This window comes from Adiantum capillus-veneris, chromosome 7, assembly GCF_014529385.1.
Source record: "Adiantum capillus-veneris isolate H3 chromosome 7, ASM1452938v2, whole genome shotgun sequence".
NCBI classification, from domain to species: domain Eukaryota; kingdom Viridiplantae; phylum Streptophyta; class Polypodiopsida; order Polypodiales; family Pteridaceae; genus Adiantum; species Adiantum capillus-veneris.
Window position 1 is genome coordinate 129,361,979 of NC_140937.1, and position 27,727 is coordinate 129,389,705.

General features: G+C 43.5%; 1 protein-coding gene across 2 annotated transcripts in view; it reads right to left on the bottom strand.

Annotated features, from left to right (window-relative positions):
• Positions 1-437: 437 nt before the first annotated feature.
• The window catches only part of LOC147454611 (uncharacterized), a 36,055-nt gene continuing 8,765 nt past the window's right edge, over positions 438-27,727 (bottom strand). The window contains exons 2-10 of one of the 2 annotated variants that reach the window (XM_086516506.1): positions 6,080-6,279; positions 5,867-5,993; positions 5,509-5,577; positions 5,291-5,425; positions 5,079-5,171; positions 4,801-4,988; positions 2,417-4,118; positions 1,532-2,264; positions 438-1,446 (exon numbers count right to left, since the gene is read on the bottom strand). In XM_086516506.1, coding sequence (XP_086372632.1) covers positions 1,557-2,264; positions 2,417-4,118; positions 4,801-4,988; positions 5,079-5,171; positions 5,291-5,425; positions 5,509-5,577; positions 5,867-5,993; positions 6,080-6,279 — 3,222 coding nt within the window. In that variant the 3' untranslated portion in view covers positions 438-1,446; positions 1,532-1,556. Of the gene's footprint in view, positions 1,447-1,531; positions 2,265-2,416; positions 4,119-4,767; positions 4,989-5,078; positions 5,172-5,290; positions 5,426-5,508; positions 5,578-5,866; positions 5,994-6,079; positions 6,280-27,727 lie in introns of both variants that reach the window. The other variant, XM_086516505.1, reaches the window with a different exon arrangement.

The following is a 27,727-nucleotide window of genomic DNA, read 5'->3' on the forward strand; positions in this document are numbered from 1 at the left end:
AAGTAACTAACCCACAAATTACAAGCAGTGCACAAAACTAGCACTATGCAATAAACATATGATACAAGCAGCGTAGAGATACAACCAAAGAAGCTTAGAAGATTTGCGACGAGAGTAAGGCCACTAGCAAGAAACTAACGCACAAATTATACGCAATGCACAAAACTAGCACTATGCAGTAAACATTTTACGAGCAATGTAGAGATACAACCAAGGAAGAAGAAATCTTAATGCAGAGAGAGAGAGAAAGAGATGGGGAAATTGTAGGTCCATTTCAAGTTCAAGGTGGGATTGCTACCAAAAGGAAGAAACAAGATTGGCTTTCATAAAGACACATATCATGATCAATAACTCATCAAATGAACCCTCAACTGCGATGGAAGTACTTCCTCAAGAAATCGACTGTCACAAATTCTTTTCTTGATACTTGCGTACTCGCTTGAATACCTTTCTTCAATATTTCACCTTTTATATCAGCAAAGCACCAATATGGCACTGTACAACAACACAGTAGGACAAACATATGGTCCTCGTGTGTGTGTGTGTGTGTGTGTGTGTGTGTGTGTGTGTGTGTGTGTGTGTGTGTGTGTGTGTGTGTGTGTGTGTGTGTGTGTGTGTGTGTGTGTGTGTGTGTGTGTGTGAGAGAGAGAGAGAGAGAGAAACAGAAACCCTGCTCTTTTTGAAGGTATTAGAGTTAGGTAATAAGGCAGGGGAAGTTATGGAGCTGAGGCATCTGCAGCTAGAGTTAAGAGCAGAAGACAACATGGTGTCACCCCATTACATGTCACAATTTCTTCCCCTGAATATTCAATGTATCTTTCTTCAATATCTTTTCGGTAGGAGGGTACCGATGCGGTATACCCATTCATATAGTACAACACGAAGTAGGACAAACATATGGTCGTGATGAGCCTGTGAACAAGAAACAAACTATCAAAAGACCACACACACAGACCCCTCGGTTCTTTTTCTGGTATCAATAAGAAGTTGTGCCAAGGGAAATTCACACATCTGCTTCTAAAGTTAAGAGCAGAAGGCAAAGCAATCACAGCCCAAGTCTTTCTTTCATGATGATGCCACCCCATTACATACAAATTGTCCTGTGGACCATCCAAACTCTGCTTCCCGCCTCATTCAACAAGGCAATGAATTGCTCACAAATGCGAAGAACAACATAACTTGTAGTGCTGCTGCCTTGAGTCCTGTAAAGGGCTTCCTTGCAGTAACTGCATAGCTTACTGCTTTGCAGAATGGGTCCTTGTTTCTTCCTCTTTTAATATACAGGGATATCAGGGCTGTAGAATGTAAGACAGTTTGCTACCTTAGCATTATGCTATCTGTAAAGCTACAAATTCTACATCAAAAATTGGCTCTCTATGCAAAAGAGCTAGAACTAATGGCCAGACTTCTGTAAATTGTATGCACCCGAAATTGCCCAAGAAGAGACTGCAGCATTAACCAAAAACATCAGGATCAAAATCGACCAAAATCTCAAATTTCTCAACAAAAGAAAAATGAAAAGCCCTCTCACCTCATCTGGATCACAGAGACTTGAATCAGCCACTAGCCCACCTCCTTTTGCGAGGCGGTCTCTCTTGCCTTGAATCATCCTTCTCCATCTGCTGATGCTCTTCTTGATCCAATTTGCGGACATTGTCTTTGTCTTCCACAGGAACTTTGAAGCGCTCTTTCCGCTTCTCCAATTTCGCTGCCATGTTTGTACGAGGCATTGCCGCATCCTCCTGAGGATGCTCAGGAAGATCTGTAAAATCCTTCTTGTCTGCATTTAAATCGACTTCCTTACTATGAGTCAAAGTATCCCCTTTCTCTTTAAGCTTTGAAGCTTTCCCATTTGCTTGCTCTGACGAAGAAGAATGTTTCCCACTCTTCCGATCTGCAGCGTGATGTCGATTGCCCTCCTCCAAATCATCACATAATCCAGATGAATCACGATGCTGCTTGTCTCGAGAGCCTGGCCTGAGCTTGTCATCTCTTTTCACCGCAAACTGTGATGACAGCCTTTCAGATATCATATTGGCTTCCAAATCCTTGTGACTCATCCAACGCTCAAGCTTCGACCGACCTCTCTGTAGCTCATCTTCCCCAGAGGATCCTCCATCTCCAGCATCAAAGTGTCGTGCCTTGGAACTAGGTCTACTGAATTTAGACTGATTCAACTCCTTGGTCTCCTCAGGGTGGGCTTTAATGCCTTGGCTATCTCTGGTCTTTGCAATCAAGGCGGCGTCCATTTTCTTCCGATGGCCCTGCTAAGCAGAAAGTATCTGGTTCAAATTCTTATTGAACTGCCCATGCTTTTCATACAAGTAAACAGCTTCTTTCCTAAGGCTTTACGTTATCAAAACAAAGAGTCTTTCCACCATAAACTAGACAAGTAGTAGGGCCAAAAAAGTCTCACCTCATTCTTTTCAGTTGCAGATCGTTTCCTCTTATTGGTGTCAGTAGGATCTCCTGATTGAGTTGCCAGCTCACTCATTTCCCTATCGAAGTCTTTGGTTCTTTTACTATCAAGTTTGTGCTTATCGGAGTGCAACCCTCTTCCAGAAATCCTGGGGTCGTCAGACGACCTTGTATGTTTTGAAGAATCTCTGTCATAACTTTCTGAAACTTGAAGGCCCTCGTGATCAGCAGTAGACCGAGCCCGCCCATCATGTAACCGGCTTCTTTCCTTGCCATAATCATCTGGACCTTTTCTTCTATCTTTTGAATGACTTCTGGCCTCAGCCGATCTTGTGCTGTCACTCATGCGGCTGTCATCCCTTCCACGCCATGCTCTTTCAGCTCTATCCTCATCGTGGCGTCTGCTGCTCCTACCAGAATGTGGTGCTCTTTCATCATCCTTATGAGCTCTTCCATGTGAGTCCTGATAATCTATATTTCGCTGTCGTTGATCTTCACTATCTCTTAAGGTTCCATCACGTGTCTTAGCTTTGTGACGATCTTCATGCCTCTCTTTCTTTGATGAATCTTCTTCTTTTCTACGCATATGCTGATCTGAGCCTACAGCATTTCTCTCTCGATCCTTCTTAATGGCAGCATCCTCTGGTCGATCTTTTCGCCTGTAATCATCCTCTTTCTTCCTCCTATCTGAATTATGCCAATCTAAAGGCTCCAATTCTTTGTCTCTATGCTGAATGTCTCTAACATCCCTGTGTTGATTATCTTTTTCAGGCCTATCTCTTTTATCTTCTGAATCCCTTCTCCTTGAATCATGTCTGTCCCTCCTTTCTCCCTCCTCCTTCCTTCTTGATTCCGGCCGACTTCCTGCTTTGTCTCTAAAATGTGTTGTTTCTCTGTCTTCATCATCTCTTTTCTTTGATTCAGATCTACTCCCTGCTCTATCCTTGTGGTGTACTGCCTCTCTGGCAAGGTAACCCTTTTTCTCAGTCTCGTCTTCTCTTCCCTTTGCACGACCATCATCTCGGTCCTTCGAGTGCCTCAATAAATCCTTCGATGTTACTTTTTCTGAGAGCCCCTGTTTAGGCCTTTTATGGGACTCTAAAAAGCTATCAGAATGAAGGTGGACTTCACTCTCCACTTCGTGTCTGCTTGGAACTTGCTTTTTATGATAAGATTCGGACTCCTGTCTGAGATCTCTGTACTGGTCTCCCCTGCTCACTTCAGAATAACTACGATGTTTCTTTCTGTGTCGTGAGGCATCTTCCCTAACATCCATAGCAGATTCTCCACTATCTCTAGACTCTTTCATGTATGCTGCACTTCTAGCTGATTTCTGACCATCACCATTATCCCACGATGCTGTGTGAGAACCCTCAGGAGAGACCAGTCTCTGTCTCTTTGATGAGCATCCAGAACTCTCAGCTTGAACCTCCCGTGAGAATCTCTCTCTGGATGTAACTACAGTAGAATCTTCTATCCTTTGACCTGCAGATTTATCATTGAGACGCTCCTCATCATGTATCTCATCACCAGCATCTTTATGACTCTCAATCTCCCCCTTGTCTAAGGGCCTTGGATCTTTCTCATGAGTATCCCCGTCCGGCTTGCTTTCAGCATCTTGATGTACAGTTGCACTTTGGCTCCGGATGAGCTCCAAGTCCCTTCTCTCTTCAGCTGGGGGTTTGGATGTAGCTCTTAGCCTTAAAAACAGAAAACAATTACTTTAAACGTCAGTCACTTGTTACAAAAGACATAAAACAGGTAGAACTCTTACATTGCAAACATAATCAACTACAAAATGTTTGTTTACTATACTCCAGAAAAACTGGTCCTTCATGAACCTAAAATTCAAGTGTACACAGTTTTCAATCCAGATCCACATTTCTTGTGACCAGGTTATGCATTCACACTCTCAATCAAACATGATATGATTGCCACCTAAGGCTCGAGCCAAAAAAAAATTGGGACATGTTATACAGCGAACTACATTGCCAGTTAATGGACACTTTAGACCGATGTCTAAGAGTTAATAAGACGATTTTCAACGTGTGAGAGCAAGAGGATGGTCCTTCACTGACCCATAGCCAATAAAGATATTTCCATTGCCCCATCCCATGCAGCTTGTTACATAGCTATGGAGCAGTCAGGCATCAACCCCCTTATAATATGGCTTCCTAATGCATTGGCAATGCCTGATTGGAAACGGCACTGCATGACCTGGCTGACGCTTAATATGTGAACCAGATTGAACCCACTTATAAGAATACCTTTATATACTTCAATCTCTCAAGACTCTCTATGCTCTTATGTTAGTGCAGGCAATGAAGCAAATAGACTCTTGTGCCATACATTCTTTCTTTCTGCCAAGGATGTTGCTCTTGCCTCATCTTAAACGCGGCCTTTGGCTCCTCTACTAACTGTTCTTCCTCTTCATCTTCCTGATCCTCGTCCTGCTGCTGCTCCTCTTCTAATGCATCCTTGTCTACCTCTCCATCCATTGCTTCCACATTCTCCTCATGCAATCTTTCTGTTTCTAAATTCTGTATCTCAACTGCATCAACCAATAGTATCTGCTCACAAAAACCAGGTTCAACCAATCAAACACAGCATGCTTACAATACAAAGAATTCGAACACGAACGTAATTGTATCCCAACATACACTATCAGAGTCCCGAATTCGTTGCTTCCTTGAATCGGCAGATGGGCGTCTATCTCCTAACCCACCCTCTACCTCAATAGGCCTCCCTAATGGCTGCACACAGAATTAGCACATCTAATGTTTTAGGTGACCATCATAAGTATTTTCCAGCTTTTGCACAACATGCAGGCACATGCAATTCATACAAGCATAAGACCAAACAGACTATAAACCATGGGCATGTAGATTCTTCGTCCAGGAGCTGTTGCAGTGGAGTCAGTGTCCAATAGCCTATGCTGTAGCTTGTCGCCTGCTTCCTGTAACCCAGCTGCCACAGCTAGCTCTGGTGGTAGATCTGGATCATAATCCTGAAACAAAAAAAGGCAAGCTACTTTATGTGATTCATCGTAGCAGGGAAGTTTGAATAACTGAACAGCGTAAGACCAATCACCTGTTCATTCCGCCCACTCTCATACACTCTTATTTTGCTCTGCATGGTGGATTCCAATCTCAATTGAGCCTGTCACAAATAGATTGACCATAATAGGCGAATAAATTAAAAAACGACCCTATTCCAAAACAAACACCTAATGAGTTTACTAAATGCATGGAAAAATAAATGAAGCAGCCATTAACACCCTACACTTTCTGCATCAGAAATGATCAGGAGAAGTGTAAAGGATGCACCTTCACGGTGGCTTCCTCCTAATACTATGTTCTCTCATAGATCCTTGTGCTACAGCACTTTATCTGGGTGCTACTCTACCCAAAAAAAAGCTTAAAAACCAAAAAAAAAAATTGCCGGCTACCAGTTGCTTGCAGTAATCCTTCCAGGTTGTCTCATCAAAGCCAAAATTGAAAAAATCAGAAATATCAACAGCTGACTGCCGCCAAGGCTTCTCTTCAAAAGAATCCAGATCAATTTCAAACACTGTCCTGCATACAAAATCTGCAAGGATCAATGCCAGCCAATGGAAGTATTGCCAGCTGCATATCTGTTGACAGGAAGGACCTGCACGTACATAGAGGGTGGTAGAGTGAACTCGAAGCTTGACGGTGTGGACCAGGAAGAGAACTGCGATGTAGAATGAGGACCAAAGGTGCTCCTGCCAGGACCACGCCAATCTCCCCTCCCATTGACAAGCTTTAAAGGACCACCTCTGCCTCCTGGAGTCTGCCCAGTTGACCCATTATACACTATTGCAGCACCTGCTCTCACATACTGAAAAAGAAAAAGAAAGTTCAGCATAAATATGTCATATTAGGATAAACGTTTAAAACAATGCTTAATATTCCAAATTTGTGACCAGCACATCATGGTCTGAAATAAATTACCCTTGATTAGCACAGACACAGACAATGCAGCACACATTTCATAGCATGAATCAGCTAGTCCAACTCCATGATGCCTTTTCCATTATCAAACCGAATCTCCTTTTCAGGACATTTTATATGAGAAGATTTCTAACTGCTGCTCTGGAATCTGTCATAATTATCTTCCCTAAGAGCTTGAACTTACTCTTAAGAATGATCCATGGTTCCCTACATGGTTTTCGTGTCCCACAAAATATATCTCCATACCTTTTAACACCTTGAGAGCACATATCCCAAGGTATGAATTTACAACGAATTCCAAGCTCTAGGACTTGGGCTTTCAGTCTATCAGAGCTCCTAAGCTCAAAAAAGAAATTGCTCTTCAATTTTCTGAAATGGCACCGCAGGGAATACTCTCTCTGATGAACCTGTAGAATGAGTGGTACTAGGATAGGAGGTGAAGCAGCCAATAAGGAGGGTCTATGTAGGTACATCTGGGGCATAAATCGCGCTACTCATAGAAACGACTCACGCCCCAAGAGTTCACTAAGCTTACAAATGGAGTGAATAGCTTGGTTAAAGTGAAATCCGCTCCTTTTCTAACTCTGATCTATGTTTCACCTTTGCACCTTCATGTGGCCTCCCCTTGTGACTCTGCTACATCTCTGTCTCTCTTGCATCGCTGCCTGCTTTTGCTCTTTGTTAACCGGCAAGCCACTTGCAAGGCGGTGAATCAACCCCTAAGTCATGCGCCCCGCACAGCTACTTTTGTAATGATAATCCACAGAGTACAACTACCGTGGAGTCACTCTACAGATGCACAACCATTCACTGATCTGTTGAGAGTGGCCCCCTGGGCCTCCTCATAAAGGCACACGGGCCCAAAAGCAAGACTACTAAAAAATTGGCAACCCAAAAAGCACTCGTGCTTAGAAAGTCAATGCTTTCAATAACTAGTGATACAACACAGCCACCCTAATAGTACGACCCTGCCCAATATCACCCGGAAGTCGTCGCCAACCTTGGCTCCATTGTTCCTTCAATCACCTATGATGTCTACATCCGGTCTGTAAGGTCATGCCACATCATCACTTTGAGAAATATACGTCAAAATAGAGAGTGGAAGATGCAATGAAGACAAGAACTGACCTCCAATCCAATGGACACCTCGACTCCAATCTGGATCAACTTCGAATAGATCCTCTGACACGAGAACACTGGCAATGCCACATGAATGAGCAAGGCAACTATGGAGAAGACAAATCACTAAGGTAGAAAGGGACAGGGCATCTAGCTGCGTCTGCATAATCAGTCGTATGTGGACACAAAAGAGTTCTATATCATGCCGTTGGAAGGGTGCAATGCGCTGTTGGGAATCCTTTGGATGTTCCAAATACATGGTGTGCTAGATGTCTTCGACAAAAAGATCACCCTTCAACATGTCAAAGGTGGCAGCGGAAGATGCAATGAGGACAAGACCTGGCTCGTGATCCGGTGGGTGCCTCGACTCCGATCTAGAACACCTGCAATGCCAAACACATGAACAAGGCACACCTGTGGAGAAGAGAGATCACATAGGAAGAATGAGACAGGACATATGAGAATGAGAGAGAGAAAGAGAGAGAGAGATCTGGGAAAGGCTCTCCATGTTGATGACAATCTGCTCATACAAGTGACCAAGGGTGGTCCGGCATAGAACTCACATAGACCCGAGGACACACACAACTGCCACTGCTACTGACACCTACTGCAATAACTGTGGAAGAGCAATCAACTGCCTGACTGGCTGCCCCTCCTACTGCACACCTCCCCAACATCTGCTCATGGTTGGCTGCCCAAAACACAAGCATGGAAGGCTGCCTGCAAAACGCTAGAGCTGCCCCCCACTCATGCTTGCTGTCTGCAAGCCTCTAGGCAAAACGCTAGGGCTGCCTGATGGGAAAAAGCCAAAACAGCAAGGAAAAACGCTGGGCTGCCTGGTGGAAAAAACGCCAGGGCTGTCAGCTGCCGATCTCCATGTGCTGCCCACTGAGGCACCCAAGAGAGGGCGCCCCCCTGCTGGGACTGATCTGCATTGTGTATAGGCTCTCCCCCTCCCCTGCTTATATAGGACACAAGCCTGGCTGCCCGACCCAGATAGCCAACCCCACGACTTGGAAAAGAAGGGTAAAACATGGGAAGGAGGGGGAAAAATAGGGTGAGCCTGGGATAAAATATCCCAGGCCTCCAGGAGCCAATGTGACCATGGAACAGAGCCAAAACCAGAGCTAAAAATGGATATACATGACCTGACATGAGAGAACAACCTCACACTGACCGGGCACAACCACAAAACAGTCCCCCACTCCCTAATCTGCTCCTGGGAGATACCAGAGCTACCACCGAACAGGAATATGAACTCTAACACAGCTTAGGGGCAAAACTCATATTTGGGATGTAAAGCTTAAAGGGGAGTCTGTCCCTATTGTATCAGCTTTGGCTATCACTTCTGTAATTAAGAATCATCTTTCTACGTACTTGATTTTTACACGTGATGTTTCAAATAATTGTCAGTCAACTTTATCTGTGTTAGATAAAGAAAGGTCAGCATTTTTGCGAGAGTTTAATGACTGTTTTTCTAATTCATTATCGTCACAATTGCCGCCGGAGAGGCCCGAGGACCATGCGATCGATTTGGTGCCAAGGCTACAGCAGAAAGAGATTATGGGCCAGGTTGAGGAGCTTTTACAGACGGGGCTGATTCAGCCTAGTTCTTCACCTTTTTGCTCCCTAGTGCTGCTAGTGTAGAAGAAGGATGGCTCTTGGTGCATGTGTGTTGACTACCGTGCGTTGAATAAGAATACCATCAAGAACAGGTTTCCTATTCCAAGGATTGATGATACCATCAGATTCGTATAAGGCTAGAGGATGTGCACAAGACTGCGTTTAGGACGACATTTGGTCTCCATGAGTTCTTAGTGATGTCGTTCGGTCTTACAAATGCTCCTGCTACATTCAATAGCATGATGATCAGATTTTCCGCCCACATCAAAAGTTTGTCGGCACATTCTTTGACAACATGATAGTCTACTCAAAGAATGAAGAGAAGCATAGGCGTCACTTGACCATTGTGTTCGAAGAGCTACGCAGTCACGAGTTACTTGTCAATCCTAAGAAAAGTGAGTTCTTCTTGGAAGAGATTCGCTTTCTTGGCGAGATAGTGTCAAAGGATGGTGTCCGAATGGATCTTGCCAAGGTTAAAGCAATCAGGACATGGCCAGATTTGAAGACTGTGCATGATGTCCATAGCTTCTTGGGCTCATGCTCTTACTACAGAAGGTTTTATCAGGAACTTTGTCGAGACTGCTTTCACCCCTACATGCTTTGCAAAACAAAGAGGTCACGTTCAAGTGGACACAAAAAGAGATTTCAGCTTTTAATCTCGTAAAGGAAAAGATGACTTCGGAGTAAGATAGACCTTAAGAGCGGGTACCATCAGATTCATATAAGGGCAGAGGATGTGCACAAGACTGCGTTTAGGACAACATTTGGTCTCTACGAGTTTTTAGTAATGCCATTTGGTCTTACAAATGCTCCTGCTACGTTCAATAGGATGATGGACTAGATTTTCCGCTCGAAATTCATAGTCTATTCGAAAATGAAGAGGAGCATAGGCGTCACTTGACCATTGTGTTCGAAGAGTTGCGCAGTCATGGTTACATGTCGTGAATTCTTCTTGGAAGAGATCCACTTTCTTGGTTGGTGTTCGAGAATCCCGCTAAGGTTGAAGCGATCAAGACATGGCCAGACTTAAAGACTGTGCATGATGTCCGAAGCTTCTTGGGATTGTGCTCTTACTATAGAAGGTATATCATGAACTTTGCAGAGATTGCTTCACCTCTACATGATTTGCAAAAGAAAGAGGTCACTTTCAAGTCGACACAAAAAGAGGTTTCAGCTTTTAATCTCTTAGAGAAAAAGCTGACTCCAGATCCAGTAATTGTTTTACCAAATCTTAGGAAATCATTTGTGGTCCAGTGTGATGTGTGCGGCAAGATGGTCAGGTAGTAGCTTATGAAAGCAGAATCTTGCAAGGGCCGGAGAAGACTATGCAAATCTATGAAAAAGAGTTATTGGCCGTGATTCATGCGCTTTCCAGTTGGAAGCACTACCTCTTAGGTGCTGATTTTGTTGTCCCGAGAGACCATCAAACCTTGCAATACTTCCTAACACAATCAAAGTTAACGGAAAAGTATATACGATGGGCAATCATTCTTTCTATGTTCCACTTCCAGATTATGCATGTGGAAGGCAAGAAGAATGTTGTGGCTGCTGTGTTATCAAGAAAACCACAAATTTCAGTTGTCTCAATTCCTTATTATCATGAACTTGATGACATGAAGGAATGATATGCAACGGATGACGATTTCGTGAAGGTTTTTGAACAGTTGCAAGAAGGACAACGCCATGAGCACTACCTCCTCAGAGACGGTTTTATGATGATGCATGGCAAACTATGTGTCACTAGGCCATTGCAACATAAGGTCATGGAAGAAAGTCAAGTCCCATTGTATGCAGGGCATCGTGGAATGATGCGACAGTGAAAGCGGTAGAGACATTCTTTTATTGGCCTACTTTCAGGAGAGATGTGGATGCCTTTGTGTGAGCATGCTTGATTTGCCAAAAGGTCAAATTTGACAGGCAAAAAGCACCAGGGTTGTTACAGCCACTGTCGATTCCGGGTAAGCCATGGGAAAGCATTGCTATGAATTTTATTTTTGATCTTCCAAGAACGCCGACAGGAAATGATGGTATATGGACCATTATCTGCACGTTCAGCAAACATGCCCATTTCAATCTTGTCAAGAAGAAGACAAAATCTAATCAGATGGCACGGTTGTTCATATACAATGTGTTTAAGTACCATGGTATGGCACAGTCAATTGTCAATAATCGTGATCCTCGCATGACGAGTTTGTTTTGGAGAGGATTGTTTGAGAACATGGGCACTACCCTGAAGTTCTCGTCTTCATTTATCCACAAACTGATGGACAGTTAAAAGAGGCTAATTCTATTGTCTTGGATCTAGATTCTACTGAAATGTTGTGTGTCAGATAATAAGGGCAAGTGGGAAGAGTATTTGCCTATGCTGGAGTATGCGTACAACAATATGGTGCATTCGTCCATAGGCAAGGCACCTTTTGAGATTGTTGAAGGTGGCAAAAAGGTTCCTCCTATTTTGCATACATAGGACAAGATCTTTGAGGCAGATCGATATGTGAGAACATGGATGAAATGTATAAGAAAATTGTCACAAACTGATGACATGTCAAAGCCCACTTGCAGATGTGGGCCGAGGGGCCTAAACCCTAAGTGAAGAGGCAGAGCAGCAGGAAATAAAGCAGGGCTCACACACACACACACACACAAGAACTTGCGAAGCGGGCTGATGACGTGGCAGATTTTCGAAAATCACACTAGCTGATGATGTGGCAGAACTGTACGGATTTCCGCTTTTCACGCTGGCGATGCTGACGTGGCAAGACTGTACGGATTTCCGTTAATTGCACTCGCAGCTTTTTGGCCAGATGCTTTTGAGTTTGAAGGCTTTTCACTGTAATTGCTTTTTAGGCCAAGGGCCTTTAAATATGAGGTTAGGGCTCATTCTCTGGCATGCTTCCTGGAGAAGATGCAGAGTCTGGAATACCGGCTTGTACTGTGCTGATGCAATATAAAGAAATACTGAAAGGGGCGCCAAGGTTTGGGGCCAATACTCTCTGGGGTGGAATTCCGCCGCTCTGTGTCGCATGTCGTCTCTCTCTCTCTCTCAGTTCAGTTGTCAATGAAGTGCTAAAAGTCTGTTAAGTCTATTCTTTTCTATTGGCACGTGATACCCGCTTGTGATAAAAATCAAAGTTCCTTGGAGAAGACTCAAGCAAAGCAGAAAACGGTTGCTGATCGTCACCAGCCTGAACTGTTGTTTTCACCTGGTGATTGGGTTCTACTGAGGTTTGAAATGGCAAGGTTAAAGAAGATGAAGGGCAAGGAACGGTTGTTTCCTAAGCTCAGTATGCGTTACTATGGGCCTTTTCAAGTGCTCGATAAGATCAGCGATGTTGCTTATAGGCCGAATTGCCTAACACTTGGAAGATTCAAAAATGCGTTTCACGTGAGTCTTCAAAGACCCTTTGTGGGTGATGTGCCAGAAGATATGCCACAAAGAATCAGCCAGAAGTTGATGAACTTCATGAGATCTTGGTACCTGAGCAGATTTTGGCACATAAAGAAAGAAAAGTTAAGGGAAAAGTTGCACGACTTTCTAAAAATGGCTTTTAAAAGATGCAAAGAGAAGAAAATCTCCTTGAGCCCATTTAAGTCAATATTTATGGTATAAAAAGGCCAACTTTTAGGACATATTGTCTCTAGAAATGGTATTGAAATGGCAGAAGACAAGGTTAAATGTGTTCAGCAGGCCAGAGCACCAACCACAATATCTGAACTAAGCTCACTCTTGGGATATGTCGAAGATTCATTCATATGTTTGCAACAAAGGAACTTCCTCTATATGAATTAACTCAGAAGGAAAAGAAGTTTACCTGGACCCCAAATATGAAGCAAGTTTCCAGTGTTTGAAGGAGGCGATCACAACGAAACCGACACTTCGTCAACTAGACTAAGATGTTATTTTCCATGTCCAGGTGGATGCGTTTGGAATGCGATAGGAGTAATATTGGCCCAACCTCATGGGAAGACAAACTACTTCGCCAGTCGCCGGTTCAGTATAGCTAAACAAGATTATTCCACAATAGAGCGAGAGGCACTGGGAAAAGTCTTTAGTGCTACGAAGTTCAAACGTTATCTTTTAAGCAAGCTATTCCACTTGCCAAGAAAAAATATATATATTGATCCCCCTCTGCAAGGAAGAGATGCTAATGGACGTCAAGAAGACACTATGAGTTACAACAACCCGTAGGAGGAAAAGACGAAAAGAGGTGTTGCAGGCCACAAGGGGATCTTCGGATCGGAACAGTCAGCCTACATGAGCAAAGGCCCGGAACAATAACACTCTTTGCTGTCTCTGTGCTACGGCTTAGACACTCCAAGCAAGAAATCAATGTTGGGTTAAAGGCCTAAATAACCCCTTTTTGTACATTTTTAAACTTTGTCCAGGTTCATAGAACCCATTTTTTTAAAGTCACTTATAATAAAAGTGGGAAAACACAAAACTCACTTATTGAGTTTTCCCCAAAAACTCTCTCTCTCTCTCTCTCTCTCTCTCTCTCTCTCTCTCTCTCTCTCTCTCTCTCTCTCTCTCTCTCTCTCTCTGTTTTCGATTGCTAGCGCTTCTTCTCTGCTACATTGTGCCTCCTACTTCTTGCCTAATCCTGCACTACATCGCGACGCGCACCTATCGGTACCCTCTGCTTCACGCTTTCAACTGGTATCAGAGCCCTAGGGTTTCAAAACAGCCCTACGCAGTCTGCTGAACGGCAAGTTAAATTCGCTCTCCCGCGATCAATTTCGCTTCCATCACAAAGCCCCTTGTTTCCGGGGTCGAAAAGGTCACCAAAACTGCCAAAACAACCCAAAACAGGCTATTTTTAGGTCAAAACAGGTGATTTACAAGTTATATTACAGGTTAAAACAGCAATGCCCAGGTGTACCAAAGTTGTGGGATCACATGTATTGATGTTTGTCACGACAAATTGAGTGAAAAGTTGAGTACATGTGCTTGAAATTGCACATTTCAGCTGAAATTTCAGATTTGGATTGTTTCATGTAAAGAAACTGTGGCTCTTTGTATGCGAAGTCTTGTGGTTGCTACTATTTGCTAAAATTTTCAGCCTATTGCATCTCTCTTGTAATACACACTTGTGGTTGAATTAAGATGGCTTCTTCCTCTTCCACATCTGACACTAAAAGTTTGATGAAAATCAAACGGTTCGATGGTCAAGGCTTCGACCTTTGACAAGAACGCATGCAAGGTATCCTTTTCTTAAAGGATTGTGAAGATGCATTGGAACAAAATAAGCCGACACGTTTGTCTGACGAAGAGTGAGCCAGGTTAAATAAGAAGGCTATGGCCTACATCAAAATGGCTATCAATGATGACATTTTGACGGACATCAAGCGTTTTGACTCTGCTTATGCAATATGGCAAAAGCTAAAGTCCAATTATGAAAACACCACGCATGTGAACCAGACGCATTTGATGCAAAAGTTGGTGAATATACAGCTTGATGACTCGAAATCAGCTTCTGAGCATTTGAGTGCTTTTACAGGTGTGTTGAGTCAGTTGCAGAACAGTGGGCTTTAGCAATTCGATGATAAGCTGAAAGCTATTTTCTTGCTTATGACATTGCCAGATACTTGGGAAACATTGGTTGTCTCCTTGAGCAACAGTCACACCCTCACGTATGATGGTGTGAGAGGGTCTTTTCTCAATGAAGAGATTAGACGCAAGTCTAGTGGGGAAGGTGGCAATTCTGCCTACGATGCAAGAGGTAGAAATCAAAAGCGTGATGTGGGCAACAGGACTCAAAATAGAGGTAAGAGCAAGACAAAGGATAAGAATGTCACTTGTTATCAATGTGGCAGAGAGGGTCACAAGAAACCCGATTACAGGTATTTCAAGAAAGAGCAGGAAAGGAAAAAGGAAACGCAAGATAAGAAGAAGAAAGATGAGAAGAATGGAGAAAAATAAGCAGGTAATTCCTCCAAGGATGCTGAGAATGCAAATGTATCCTCTTGTGTGGTCATTGAAGAGTTGTCAGGCGTTGAGGAAATTTTGGTTGCAGTTTCATGCCCCTCAAATTTGGTGATAGAGAATACAGAAGACATGCTTATCTCCAAGAAAGATGTCATTGATGCATTGCTTAGTGCTAATGATGGCCTATCCCAGTCTTGGATAGTGGACTTTTGTGCTTCATTCCATGTGACTCCATTTTGGAGTGTTTTGCTACATATGTTGCATGCAATTATGGCAAGGTGTACCTTGGTGAAAATTTTGCTTGCAACATTGAGGGAATGGGTACCATGCGTTTGGCTCTTAACGATGGTCAAGAGCTTGTGTTGAATGATGTCAGGTTTGTACCAAGCATTAAGAAAAGTTTACTATCTGTTGGCCAGTTAATTGCACATGGTTATACTACCATCTTTGCTGGGGGTTCATGGAAGTTGCTTAAGGGCTCTATGCTTGTTGCAAAAGGGTCTAAAAGAGGTACTTTGTACTATCTTCGATGCAAAGCTTTGCCTAGCCAGTTTCTTGTTGTTGATGAAGTTGCTTCACATACAGAATTGTGGCATAAGAGACTTGGTCATACGAGCCAAAAGGGTATTGATGTGCTTTCCTCTCTGAAGAGGGTTGATGTAAAGGCAAAAACTTAACTTTTTGTAACGATAGTCTTTATAGAAAGCAAAAGAAATCTTCTTATTTACTCTGGTGTCTCTCGCAAAGCTAATCCTCTTGATCTTATTCACTCCGATATATGCACTAAGCCTGTTAAGTCTTTTGGTGGTGCATTGTATTTTGTTACATTCATTGATGATTGTACTAGGAAAGGATGGGTACATTTGTTGAAAAGTAAGAGTGAGACTTTTAATGCTTTTAAGAAGTTTCATGCTTTTGTCACTACGCAAAAGAGTACTAAGCTTAAAAGTCTCAGATCTGATAACGGAGGAGAGTATGTATCTGCTGAATTTCAACGTTTTTGTGATGAAAATGGGATTAAAAGGGAGTTGACAACCCCTTATAATCCATCTTCTAATGGTATGGCTAAGAGGTATAATCGTACTTTATGCGAAAGAGTGCGTTGCATGTTGTCCACCGCTAATCTTTCCCAAGATTTTGGGGGAGGCATTGAAAACTGCATTTCATATTTGCAATTGCTCTCCTAATAGTACACTGAAAAATGACATTCTAGAGGAGGTTTGATATGGCAAACCTGCCTCTTATGATCATTTGAGAGTATTTGGCTGCAAAGCTTTCGTTCATGTACGCAGCTTGATATGAAGTCCATTAAGGGAGTCTTCCTAGGCTATGGGAAAGAAGGTGAAATGGGCTATAGAGTGTGGTTACCACAGTTTAGAAAGGTAATTCGCAGCCGAGATGTAGTGTTCAATGAGACAAAATTGCTTAAGAATGCTACAAAATATGATGCTGATAAGAAGACAGCCTTCCGTGCCACCCATTGATGTTGAAAAAGAGCATCATGATGCATTACTGCAAGCTGAAATTGATAATCAGTCAGTTAACCTTTAGCCAGAAGAGATAGGACATGATATTGATGCTCCTAATGAGGATGGACAACCACCTGAATTGGCTGAAAATGATTTTCAGCAGCATGATAGAGCTGAAAATGAGTTGCCTTATGATGTAGAACCGTTACCTGAGAATGTAGATCATTGGGTACGCAGATCAACTCGTTTGAGAAGGCAACCGCAGAGATTTAATCCCTCTTTGCATCATGTAATGTTGACAGATGAGGGTGAACCTCTTACTTATAAAGAGGCTAAGTCATGTGAGTCACGCAATAAGTGGAAGCTTGCAATGCAAGAGGAAATGAAATCCTTGTATGCAAATGATACTTGGGATATTTTGCCATTGCCTAAAGGGAGAAACGCTCTTCCTAACAAATGGGTGTACAAGATTAAGACTGTGGATGAAAAACCCAAGTACAAGGCAAGATTAGTTGCAAAAGGATATGCACACAAAGAAGGAATTGATTTTCAAGAAATCATTTCCCCTATTGTAAAGCTTACAACTTTACGTGTCCTTTTTGCTCTTGTTGTGGTGCTTGATTTGGAATTGAATCAAATGGATGTAAAAACAACGTTTTTGCATGGTGACATTGAAGAGGACATATACATGAAACAAACTGAAGGTTTTGTAGTTCCTACACTTGAGGAACTTGTATGCAAACCGAAAAGGGCTCTGTATGGTTTGAGACAAGAAGTTTGACACTTTTATGTTGTCTCAAGGCTTTAAACGCAGCTATGCAAATTATTGTTTGTATACGAAAAGGGATGAAGATGGTAGTCCCATCGTACTTGTTCTCTATGTTGATGACATGCTGCATGCCGGGAAACATAAGACTAGCCTTGATGCTCTGAAACATAAAGTAAATTCAGCATTTGCTATGAAGGATTTGGGTGATGCAGAGCATATTTTGGGCATGCGTATTAAAAAAGATAGAAAGCTGAAATTGTTGTTTTTATCTCAAGAAAGGTACATTGCAAAAGTACTTGACAGATTTAATATGGATGATGCTAAGTCTCTTGGGGTACCTTTACCTCCATACACTAAGCTTATCAAAGCAGATTGCCCTAAGGATGAGGTGGCATTGAAAGCAATGAAGGGAATCCCTTATGCATCGGCTTGTGGTTCTCTTATGTATGCTATGGTTGCCACTCGTCCCGACATTGCTTATGCAGTGGGAGTTATTAGTCGATACATGTCGAATCCTGGCAAAGCGCATTGGCAAGGCTCGCTCAGGACATGTATTGAACGTATGCCCTGTTTGGAAACATTCGAAGCATCAGCTTTCTTGTAACAAGGCGTCTCGTTGATGGTATGCCAAACGAGGCCGTTTAGGTTAGTTTTCACCGGATTCCCGAGAATTTGTTCGTTGTTGCCGTGAGTTCTGGTTAGTGGCCAGAGGTTCTTCTGTGATAAATGCCAACTTTCCCTTCATGAGCTTGTAGCCGACCGCGGCATGGTCCATAAGCTCTTGCATGGTAGAGGCTTGCTTGGAGAGACAATATTCTTGCAAAGGTGATGGTAGTGCAATGGTATAGCGCTCGCACTGGTCCTCCAAGGAAATGAACTTAAAGAAGGACACCGGAAGGTACACGTCGAGAAACCTTTGGTTATAGTCGTCCATGGTTTCCATGGCAAGCATTTTCAAGTTGCCTCACTCTGCCTAAATCCGGACTTCAAATATCGAAGTCATGTAACTACAAGCAAAAACTGTCTTGAAAGCTTGCCAGGTCCTTGGAGCATGCGGTTGTGTCGTGATTGAACTCCACCATTGCATAACATTATCTTTAAGAAATCCCGCTGCTCGAGAAATCTTGGATTCTTCTGTATAGTTTCCCAAAGCATAGATGTTGTCGAATTGCTTTAGGAACTGCAATGCTTCCTTGCGATCTTTCACCCCAGAAAAAGTGAAAAATTTGATTGTCATGCCTCCATCTTTGAAATCTTTGGGTTGGTTAGGTGCATATCAAGGGTATGGATAATAAGGGTATCCATATGGGCTCCAACCATTGTAGCCTGGTGGCGGTGGTGGTGGTGGGGGCAATGGCGGTGGCAAAGGCAGTTGCATTGGATTAGGGTCAAATGGCTGCACCATATTCTTGAAAACTCCCCCGATCGGAACAGACGGTTGAGAATGTCGCCGGTTGGAAGCTCTCGTACTTTCTGATGCCGGAGGAGGAGGTACCACCTGGGGCATTAGAGAGGGTAACATGTAGTTCAAAAATTGTTGAAAACTTTGCAACATCGGAAGATTCTACTGAGGATAACGCGAAAGAATGTCGTAAAACTCGTTGAGCAGAAACTGCAAATATTCTGTTGAATCCATGAATTCCATGTCTTGGGTTCTTTATGGCTTATGCCCTGTAAGACAGAGCCATGAAGACGGGAGTGTGCCCGATACGCGATGAAGTAAGGGTGGGAGTGGCTAATAAGTTCGGGGTCAGGACCCGAAGATACTTCAAGTAAATTTCCAATAGCTTTGTCTGCTCTTTTGTAGGACCAGTATGCTTTCAGAAAAGCACACGCCTGATGCTTTGATACCACTGTCACAAGACGGGCACCACATGCCAATAGAAAAGAACAAACTGAACAGACTTTTAGCACTTCAATAACAACTGAACTGAGAGAGAGAGAGAGAGAGAGAGAGAGAGAGAGAGACGACACACAACACAATGGCAGAATTCCACCCCAAAGAGTATTGGCCCCAAACCTTGGCACCCCTTTCGGTATTTCTTTACATTGCATCAACACAGTACAAGCCAATACTCCAGACTCTGCACCTTCTCCAGGAAGCATGCCAGAGAATGAGCCCTAGCCTCATATATAAATGCCCTTGGCCTAAAAAGCAATTTCTGTGAAAAGCCTTCAAACTCAAAAGTATCTGGTCCAAAAGCAATGCCAAAAAGCTGCCAACGTAAATCACGGATGTCACGTGCACATCGAACCCTATGTGTTCGTGGACAAGCTACTTCATGACATGGGTTCAGTTCAATTCAGTCGGTCTAGAATAGGAAGTGATCTGGCACTTCTGTGAGTCTGTTCGCAGACCGTGCATGTCCAGACACTTAGAATAGATGCATATCCTCTGGTTGCACACAGCATGATCATTAGATTACAGTTAGAACCCATCAGTAGCATTTTTACAGTGCATAGATCTATTTTCCTTATTTTTGACTTTTTTCACTTATTTATTAAGTGACTTTTGTTGGAAACTGGGTAGGGCAATTTTCACAAGCAAGTATATATAGAAACCTAGCGCTAGCACTTTCTGACAGAAGAGCCAGCAAGAGCACTTGCTCAACAGGCACCTTCTTAGCAAGACCCCACAGACAACAGGCCTAGCGTTTTCTGCATCAGCATTGACCTAGCGTTTTGCTTCCAGATCAGCTAGCATTTTTGCATTGCAACAGCATGGCAACAATACGACCTCAAATCAGCCCTAGCGATAGCAATTTCCCCAATAGATAGCAAATCAGCCCTAGCGTTAGCAGAATCCACAATGACAGCAAAATTCAGCCCTAACGTTTTTGGAGCAGCAGGACATTCAGCGTTTTGCAATTCCATCGCGACAGATTCAGCCTTAGAACCAGCGTTTTCAGTTTTCAGCAGTCAGTTACCGCAGAAGAAGTCCCAAACCTCGCAGATCTCACCTTCCCGCAACAGATCCTCGCCGCACGATCAGATCCATCGAAGTTTGCAGTTTCAGCACGGAAAACACACATTTCAGCATTTGCGTTTTCAGCGCGTCGTCATCGACATAGAGTCAAAATTCAGCAGATAAAGATTTGCCTTTGCAGATTTCAGCACGTCTCGTCGTCGTCCTCATCGTTGTTGACATCGTCGGCAAGTCCAAAGCATTGTAGAGATTTGTGCAATCAATAGTAGACCACTCTCGCCATAGAGAGTGGGGCCTTCGGAGGAGGGTTTGACAACATTCTGGTGTCGTCTTCTTCTCTCTCTATCTCTCAGTCTCAACACCTTCATTCACAGTGTTCACCACTTTGTTTGTGTCCATTGCACTCTCACTAAAGGAACGGAAGACTCTCCCTTCTGTAAGTAAAAGGAATCCTTGAGCACAGTTCGGAGCACTCATCTTGAGCAAAGTTCAACATTCACTTATGCTGCACCTTACAACGGAATTCCGTACAACTGCCACGTCAACACTCAGCGCAAAAAGCAGAAATCCGTACAATCTGCCACGTCATCATGTCAGCGCAATTTTCGGGTTTTCATACAGCTGCCACGTCATCAGTCGGTTGCGTATGGTCTTGCTTCATCTTCTGATGCTTCTGTCTCTTCACTTAGGGTTTACGCCCCTTGGCCGGGATCTACAAGTTGGCTCCATTCTTCAAGGCTTGACATGTCAGCAGTTTGTGACAAACACTCTGACCACGAGGAGAGGAAAACTGCCGAGGTAGGAAATCGATAGCATATCCAAGTCAAAGAAGCTCGAGCAGAAGAGGGAGAAGAAGAGGCTCAATAGGGAAGGCATAGTCCACAATAGTAGACAAGATGACAAGATAAGCAATCCATCCGTGTAGAGACCGCTGTATCTGCAATCTTCCAAGAGAGGAGTCGTCTCAAGGGTATATATATATATATATATATATATATATATATATATATATATATATATATATATATATATATATATAAGCTGCAATATGTATACCTAGATGAATCCAGGATAAGCCCAGATTCACCCTTAAAGGTAAGTGCAAGGTATAGACCCATGATAGTCACCCACAAGACAATATAACCATTAGCTCCATCATGCATAGTATTGACTAAACACCACATCCACACTAACGTCGTCAGTGCCCAATAGTGGGTGTAGAACTAGGTACTAACATATGCTCCCAAACACAACACACCACACACACACACACACACACACACACACACACACGAGCATACATCAACACAAAGTTCAACGTATTGAGTTTCTGTCATGACTCCAGAGATCAAGGGCAGACTCGGCCAAAATATAGCCTAGCACTAAAAGAAGCATTAAATAGAAAATATTAGCACAAAAATGAGGTAGTTGATAGGGCATACGCACCACAAAAGATAGAAAGAATTAGCACAATATCAACTGGTCATAACTCGGACGAAAACTTCACAATGTGAAGTCTACATGTCCGCTATACGACTAAAAAATATACCTAGCTGAATCCAAGATAAGCCCAAATTCACCCTTAAAGGGAAGTGCAAGGTATAGACCTATGGTAGTCACCCACAAGATAATATAACCATCAGCTCCATCATGCATAGTATTGAGTAAAATACCACAACATCCCCACTAACGTCATCAGTGCCCAATAGTGGGTGTAGAACTAGGTACTAACATATGCTCCCAAACACCACACACCACACACACACACACACACATGTACGTGAGCATACATCAACACAAAGTTCAACGTACTAAGTTTCTGTCATGACTCCTGAGATCAAGGGCAGACTGTTAGCTGCAGCGGAAAGTGAATGTTGAACTTTGCTCAAGATGAGTGCTCCGGACTGTGCTCAAGGTTCCTTTTACTCAGGGAAGGGAGAGCCTTCCGTTCCTTTAGTGAGAGTGAAATGGACACAGACAAAGTGAATGAACACTGTGAATGAAGGTACGTGAGACTGAGAGATAGAGAAGAGAATACGACACCAGAGACGACGTAAAACCCTCCTCTAAAGGCCCCACTCTCGATGGCGAGAGTGGTCTACTATTGATTGCACGATCTGATACAATGATGTTGATGCAAATCTAATGGCTATGTCGATGTCGACGGGTGGACGACGAGAACGATGCTAAGGCTGAAAACTGAGAACGCTGGTCTGGGCTGCTTGAAAAACGCAAGGTGCTATGGTTGGAAAACGCTATCTGCAGGGCCTTGCTTCTCGCTAGATCTGCTGGTTGGGAAGCGCCTATGCAAGGTGAAAACGTTGATGGCAGTGTTGAAAAACGTTGGCCTTCTAGGCTCCAAAAATGCCAAGTTGGTAGGGGGGATCGTCTTGCTGAGAAGGGTCTCCAAAGGCCTGTTGCACTTGAGTGGCCTGATGCTCTCCTTCTTCTGCGAGATAGTGCTAGCTTTGGTTTGCTTATATATTATCTTAGCAAAATTACCCTGCCTAGTTCCCAACAAAAATCACTTAATAAATAAGTGAAACGTGTCAAAAATAGGGGAAATAGGTTTGATGCACTAAAAAATTCCCCTGATGGATTCTGATGGGAATGTTGATGATCATGTTGTGTGCAACCGGAGGATATGCATCTAATCTAAGTGACTGGTCATGCACGGTATACGAACAGACTCACAAAAGTGCCAGATCACTTCCTATTCTAGACTGACTCGACTGACTGAACCCTGGTCATGCTGTAGCTTGTCCACGGACACAGGGTTGAATGTGTCACGTGACATCCCCTCCTTATCAAAGTGAGGTACGGGTACCGAATTGTATGGCGTCGAGGGAGATCGCTAATAACATCCGGAATATTGGATAGGACTCTTCGTCGGCCCACTCTGAGGTGTGGGTCGTGCAATACTTGAACTTCATAAAGGTCTGCAAAGCTTGCTTCGCTCGAAAAAGCATCCACTAACACATCATCCTTCTGAACAATCACATCATCTTCATGAAAATCCTCATGCTTGTGAGAAATCACATCTTGATGATCATGGAAATCATCATGCTTGTCATTGTCATCCATATCATCATGCTTATCATTATCATTCAAATCATCATGCTTCATTGCTTCCCATAATCATGCAAATCCTGGGTGTCATGCTTTGGAGAAGAAGAGACTGAGAGAGTCTCCTTCTCCTGAATCCGTTCAATCTTCGCCTGCACATTTGCAATGAGAGAGGGAGAATGAACAACTTCCTCTCCACGAATGACAATGGGAGAATCACTTTTGGCATTGAGAGTGAAAGTGTTAGCCTCCCAATCAATGAGAGGGTTAAGCTCATGAAACCATCGAATGCCCAAAATCATATCACATCCTGAGAGAGGAGAGACAAAAAATCTTCTACGAAAAGCAGTTTGTTGAATTGTAAACAACACAAAAAGACACTCTTTCGTGATGAGAAAGTCCATACCAAGAGCAAAGCCAGAGACCTCAAGAGGAGATTTTTGACTACCCTCTAGGCGGGCTTTCTCAACAAGAGAGGTTGATCACATCATGTATACTACCTGGGTCAAACAATATGACAAAACATTGCCCCGTCATATGACCATAACATTATGAGAGACTCATCAATGGACGGGTCAAGAGAAACTTGGGGCACACTCGTATTATCATTGATTGCATTGACAGAGGAAGTGGGTTCTGTGGATTCTTTAGATTCATTCGAGTCAAGCTTAAAACACATTCTTTTATGTGACCCTTAATGTGACAATGGAAACAACGACCTTCCTTAGAATAAGTGCTTTGCTCTTCCGACGTGATGTATCCTCCTAAAATTCCTTGTGCTACCTTTTCATCTGGAGTGAGCTTAGGTTTAGCAATTGTGTTAGCCTTACGCTTAGATTCATTGGAAGAATTCTTTTCTGAGAGACTGTTGGAAGATTGGTTAGAAGAGTTACCGTTCTTACCATTCTTACCGTTCTGAGAAGTCTGCGAGGTACTTGTGGAAGTCTTGTGCTCCTTAGGTTTTCCCTTGTTGTGCTTCATCTCCTGTGAGAGCAATCGCTACCGCCTTGTTGAGATCAATTGGATCGAAGATTTCTACATCAAACTTGATGTACTCGTCTGACCCAAAAAGGAATGCCTCTTTACGCTCATCATCCGTCTTGCGTAATTGGGTACCTAGCTGCAAAAAACGATTAGAAAAAGACATAACCGGCATACCATTTTTCTTGAGAGCGCGCCAATCGTCCTTCAATCGTGCGAGGTACTGAGGTGGCATAAACCGCGCCTTGAGCTTGTCTCGGAAATCAGCCCAATTGAAGGAAAGGGGCGTGAATTTGTCGGCTTCCTCTAGGTGCGCGGCTAACTGTGCCTCTTGCCATGCGTGGTACCAATTGATGGCGTCACCGGCAAGGTACATAGCTGCCGTCAAAACTTTGCTATTTCCTGTCTTCTTAGTTGTCGCAAAATAAGCATTAAATTGATGCAACTAAGAAAGAATAACCGTAGCATCCATCTTAGCATCATACTTACTGAAAGTCAACTTCTCTGTGACTGGATTGTTGGAGTCCGCATCGTGGCTTGCGCCACTTGAGGAACTCCCACGATCTTTGGCTAGTTCGGACTTCGAGGCAAGTACTTGTTGAACCAATTCTTGAGTACGGAGTTCTCTTCAAGCCTCACGCTCGGCCTCTAAGGCCGCTCATCTTGCTTCAGATTCCTCTTGTCTTTGTGCTTTCCTTTCTTTTCATTCAACGCGCTCGCGTTCCAAGGTAATGCGAGTCACTTCTTGTTGTATGGCAATTCTTTCGTTGCATTCTTCGCGCTCGCGTTCCAAGGCAATGCGAGTCGCTTCTTGTTGTATTGCATTTCTTTCGTTTCGTTCTTCGCGCTCGCGATCCTTGGCTTCCTGTCGTTCTGTTTTTCTTTCTAGTTGTGCCATCATCTCCATCATCGACTTGACCATTACCTCCATAGGATTTGGTACAACTTGTAGCGTAGATGGGGAAGGGGGAGAGTCAGAAAAATCTCTTGGAGGGGAGAACTCTTCATCGCCTCTCTCATACTCATCACCTGTATGCGAAGTATCCATTCCGCTTCGGGTGATGACCATGCACTATGATGTTTGGTTCTTGAGGGTCGTGGGTTCTTGGGTCCTTGAGGGTCTTGAGGTTCTTGGGTTCTTGAGGGTCTTGAGGTTCTTGAGGGTTTTCTTTCGCTTGCAATCTTTGTTTGAGAAGGATCTTCTCTTCACCCAAGTTCTGATCTTTTCCGCAGGCGCACCCCTTGGCGGCCTTGCAGGTTTCTTTTTCCCACCTCACGTCAATTGGCCGACCGCTAAGTGCATGGTCCACTCTCAATGAGTGAAAAGAGGCAGAAGGGGAGGCTGGACAAGCCCTTCTTTCCTGGGATTCCTGTCACTCTTCAAAAACACGATTAGGAATCGACACGCCCAAGCGAACTTGGATTCGTGCGACCTCAACAAGCAAAAAAATATATTGTGATTCTTTCCTTGAGTGATACAGAACACTGTCAAAGCTCTGATACCAATGTAAGGTGCAGCGGAATGAATGTTTGAACTTTGCTCAAGATGAGTGCTCCGAACTATGCTCAAGGTTCCTTTTTGTTCTTATGGAAGTAGAGCCTTCTGTTCTTAATGAGAGAATGCAATGATCATAAACAAAGTGAATGGACACTGTGCGTGCAAATGAATGAGACTGAGAGATAGAGAGAGAGGAGATTACAACACCAGAGACGTTGTAAAACCCTCCTCCGAAGGCCCCACTCTCGTCGGCGAGAGTGGTCTACTATTGATTGCACAAATTGGTACAAACTGAATGCATGTCACTGATGCAAGTCTAGGCTAGATCGACGACGACAACAGAGATGGCGAGACCGATCTAAGGGCTGAAAATTGAGGTTTATGTACTGCTGTCCAAAAACACCAGAGGCTGAAATCTGATGATGCAGAAAACGCTGATTTAGGCTTCTTCAAAAACGCTGTTTAGGCTGAAAACCTGCTGTCCAATTTGCTGGTTTGGGGCTGATCTTGACTGCTGATGTCTTGCTTGAAAACGCTAACTGCTGCCCTCTGTGGCGATGGAGATTTGCTTGAAAAACGCTAAGTGCTGAAGACTTCTGGCGATGGTTTCTTGATGATGAAAACGCTAGGTGAAGGGGAGTCTCTGCTTCGAGGGAAAACGCCACCAAGGGGTTCTTGCATGAGAAGTTGCATGTTGAGCGATGGAGCTCCTGCTGCCTCTTCTGCCAATTAGTGCTAGTCTAGGTTTGCTTATATACAAGCTTACTCAATTTGCCCTACCTACTTTCCAACAAAAGTCACTTGAAAATAATAAGTGAAAAATGTCAAAAATAGGGAAAATAGGCTAAATGCACTAGAAAATTCCCCTGAAGGATTCTGATGGGAATGCTTATGATCATGCTCTGTGCAACCAGAGGATATGCATCTACACTAAGTGTCTGGGCATGCACAATCTACGAATAGACTCACAAAAGTGCCAAATCACTCCTAATCTAGACTGGCTGGACTAACTGAACCCTTGTCGTGTTGTAGCTTGTCCACGGACACATACGGTTGGATGTGTCACGTGACAGTCGGAACTTAGAGCAAGTGTCTACTGAACTAGTTTTTGTCCTATGTCTATTTTTACAGGGTAATCGAGGGCGATTACAATTCTTTCAATAGGGGGTATGTCACAAAGTGATGACGTGGTATGACCTTAAGGACGGACTTCGGACAGAGAGGGGTCAAATCCCTAAGGAAAGATGCAGAAGAAGTTTTACCAACTTTCAAGTCTTGCCGACAGGCAATTTCCTCAATTCAATTCAAAACATGTGCCCTTTCATGTATGTATTGCTAGAGGCATGTAGAGAAAGATGAAATGTTTGCAATAGTTTGTCTAATGAATGATTTGAACTTAGTGCATCAAGAGATGTGTTACGAGATCTGCAAGATTTAGAGTGATGGCTAAGTGATTGAGAACTGTATGTGAACTGAATGAGATTCTAGTACGTTGTCACAAACTGCTAACATGTCAAGCCAATGAAGACCTGCAGAATCCAGATCCCGATCGAGGGGCCTAAACCCTAGTAGCAGCAAAAGAAGCAAGAGCTCTCACCAACTTACAGATCCTCATCGAGTGTTAGGTGCAGCGGAATGAATGTTGTATTTTCTCAAGATTAGTGATCTTTACTGCTCAAGGTTCCTTTTAGTTCTTAGGGAAAGAGAGAGCTTTCCGTCTTGTAGAGTGTTGTGGTCACGAACAAAGTGAGTGGATGTTGTGCATGCAAATGAATGAGACTGAGAGAAGGAGAGAGAAGAGATACGACACCCGAGAGGTTGTAAAACCCTCCTCCGAAGGCCCCACTCTCGTCGGCGAGAGTGGTCTATTCTTTGATTGCACAAAGGTGTACAATGCGTATGCAATGGACTATGCAACTTGGTCTATGCCGATGACGACAACGGTGACGACGACGACG